Source organism: Dendroctonus ponderosae, unplaced genomic scaffold (genome assembly GCF_020466585.1).
Source record: "Dendroctonus ponderosae isolate FM_Combo_2020 unplaced genomic scaffold, Dpon_F_20191213v2 Dpon_F_20191213_10, whole genome shotgun sequence".
Taxonomy (NCBI): Eukaryota; Metazoa; Arthropoda; class Insecta; order Coleoptera; family Curculionidae; genus Dendroctonus; species Dendroctonus ponderosae.
In genome coordinates this window covers 2,648,402-2,650,987 of record NW_026017111.1, presented here as the reverse complement: position 1 = coordinate 2,650,987, position 2,586 = coordinate 2,648,402, and the positions used below count along the sequence as shown (strand labels likewise).

Below are 2,586 nucleotides of genomic sequence, written 5' to 3'. Positions count from 1 at the left end.
AGCTTTGGCGACTGATTGGCTCCAATTCCGAGCCAATCCTAGCCCTTCAAAGGGCGGTTACTATGGAAACCAACTTGTTAGTTGGACTATTTCCCATGGGGAACAGTCCACCTGCACCAATGAAGTTTCATTTTGAATTCGATCATTGATTGTACGTATAGGTAATGAATCTAGATCGATAATAAGTGTTGAATTGCGTCGTTTGATGAACCAGTGAACCTGAACCCAAAACGGGCAAGATATACTGGTTATGGAAATGATAGCGAGTAGTCTGTGTCACTTTGCTTCGGATTTAATTGTCGATTGAACTGAAATGCAACGGCTCGAATTTCGTATGCAAATTAGGTGGATTTTTCTTCAGCGCAACGAGGATTTGCTTGGAGCAGTCCAAGGTCGCAAGCCATCTGGGTCATTCACTTGTTCGCTCCACAACAGCCACCCTTGTGGAGTTTAAAACAAAAACGTTTTGTGTGTTACTGGAGCAGGGTTTTCCCCCGGCTCTGAATCCCATAAGTAATCGTTCGCATTCCACATCGGTACTGTTGGAGTTCAACGAGTTTTTTCTGCACGCTCGCATGTTTGTTCCATGGCCTTTCAAGATTCGCGAGGTTCGAAAAAATGATTGATTTAGCCGCTAATTATGCCGATTCAGTTTTCGGGGCAAAGCATTGTACGGCTGTCACGTTCCATCACTCGCAATTAGCGTTTTTGGGTAACGAGGTGAAGAATTTTTGGACACCCGGATGGAAAAACGCGCATTATTTCATTGGGTTATATATTTTTTTAAATAAAATCCATACATTATGCAACGGATGATTACAAATCACCCGGAAGGCAGCCGAGCGTTTAATCGCGCAAATTGCTTAGCGCCGCATAATATGCAATAAACTAGATTTTCCACTGCAAAACCAGTAGATCAGTATCAATATTATGATTCGTTTCGTTTACCTACATACGTCGGGTTTTTCTTCAATTAATACCCAGCTTGGCAACGCTGCAGCCCCACAACGATGGGATCCAATCCAGACTCCCGGTGGTTGATTGGCTGCGCCCGAACAAAAGCCAATCGCCCTGTTGCCATTCCACAACGAAATTTCGGCGGTTGCTAATTACAATTCAATAATCGAGCCAGGGAGAAATTGTGCCGAAGCGCCTGTTGCATGTTAATTGAGTTTTTCACTTGTATGAATGATGTGACAGGAATGGGTACGATGGATAATTACTAATTAAGTGTCAGTGGGGGTTATGCAACCCCATACACATGCAAATTAAAAGTGATTTTTTTGGGCGAGTTAAATTCGTGTGCGCAAAATTGTTCCATCGGCCCAAACTGGTTTAATCGGGCATTTACACTTGGGCCCAGTTAAAACGAGTTTTTCGGCTGGAATTGGGCTACCAGGTGCATCGAATTCGGCCCATTAAACCAATTTTTCCCTACTCACCTGTCGGAAATCCGGCACTTGAATGGGGTTGGAAATGCGTCACTTGCGCGATTTCATTTTCGCGCCCCGAAAAAATCACGTAAAATGCACTTTGAAATAAAAAAACAGTCGAGCAGCGTAAGGTCGTGCGTGCCAAATGCGAGTAATGCCCGCCGATGTTCGTGGAACGATGAATGAATTGGCTTGGCCAACTTTTCCGCGTTTTGTCGTTCAACCGCTTCTTTTTATTCAGTCCGTGTGGGGATTTTGTATAGGGCACAAGCCAAATTGATTCGATTAAAAAAAAATGGACTTAACCGAGTTTGACATGATAATTTAAACGAGGTTTTCCTGATTTGGGTCGACCAAACTATCACGCCTCAAACATTGAAACTTCTCCTTGACTAACTTACAAAGAAGGCAAAATCCACTTTTATAGTGCACCGCTGGTGCGAACCGCCCTGTCCCATTTTCCAGAGTGGTCGGCCATAGGCCCAAAAATTCTCACGCCCTTGCTTAGGGCGGGTGAGGACCAACCGCACCATTGGTTCTATATCTGGGTTATCATAAGCTACTGATCCAAGCAATTAAGCAACTGTTTTTAACATTGGTGAAATAGAAAACAATAATATTTTCAGTTGTTTTAGCTGTGATAAGGCGGAATATTTCACTGCGTCTGTAAATTAATCGGCGGTGAAGACATCGACTTATCTTATAAAAAGGCTGTTGTTACTTAAGCGCATCTTAGTATGCAGTTGATATTTAGTCGCTTACTATCAGTGAGCCAAAATGGAGTTTTTGCTCCTGCTCGTTTTGGTTGGTGTCGTCTTTTTACTTCTGCTGCTGCTCGCGAAGCGACAGCACACCTATTGGGCGCGAAATGGGGTGACGCAGCTCAACCCCGAGCTCTTCTATGGAGATTTACGGTAACTATTCCGGCCTGTGGAGGCCCTGTGCAAGCCCTTGTGTTCCAGGGACATGCTTAGCGGACAAGTGCCGATAGGAAGCGCCTTTGTCAACTTCTACAACACCTTTAAACAGAAAAATCTGCGCTTTGGCGGCATCTACTGGGCGTTCACGCCCATGTTCGTTCCTGTAGACGTCCAGTTGATCAAAGCCATTCTGGTTAAGGACTTTGCCTATTTCCAGGACCGAGGTAAGGCTT

At 44.4% G+C, this 2,586-nt stretch overlaps 2 protein-coding genes across 5 annotated transcripts in view; one reads left to right on the top strand and one right to left on the bottom strand.

Annotated features, from left to right (window-relative positions):
• LOC109544171 overlaps window positions 1-1,948 on the bottom strand; it is a 5,431-nt gene extending 3,483 nt beyond the window's left edge. Inside the window, exons 1-2 of one of the 3 annotated variants that reach the window (XM_048662056.1) lie at window positions 1,443-1,809; window positions 949-1,153 (exon numbers count right to left, since the gene is read on the bottom strand). The gene's annotated coding sequence lies outside the window, so the exon portion shown is untranslated. Of the gene's footprint in view, window positions 1-948; window positions 1,154-1,442; window positions 1,810-1,834 lie in introns of those variants that run through there. The other 2 variants (XM_019914232.2, XM_019914230.2) reach the window with 2 other exon arrangements.
• Window positions 1,949-2,150: 202 nt separating this feature from the next.
• LOC109544158 (probable cytochrome P450 6a13) overlaps window positions 2,151-2,586 on the top strand; it is a 2,829-nt gene continuing 2,393 nt past the window's right edge. The window contains exons 1-2 of one of the 2 annotated variants that reach the window (XM_048662052.1): window positions 2,151-2,347; window positions 2,396-2,577. In XM_048662052.1, the coding sequence (XP_048518009.1) occupies window positions 2,211-2,347; window positions 2,396-2,577 (319 nt within the window). In that variant the 5' untranslated portion in view covers window positions 2,151-2,210. The remainder of the gene's footprint in view (window positions 2,348-2,395; window positions 2,578-2,586) is intronic. The other variant, XM_019914207.2, reaches the window with a different exon arrangement.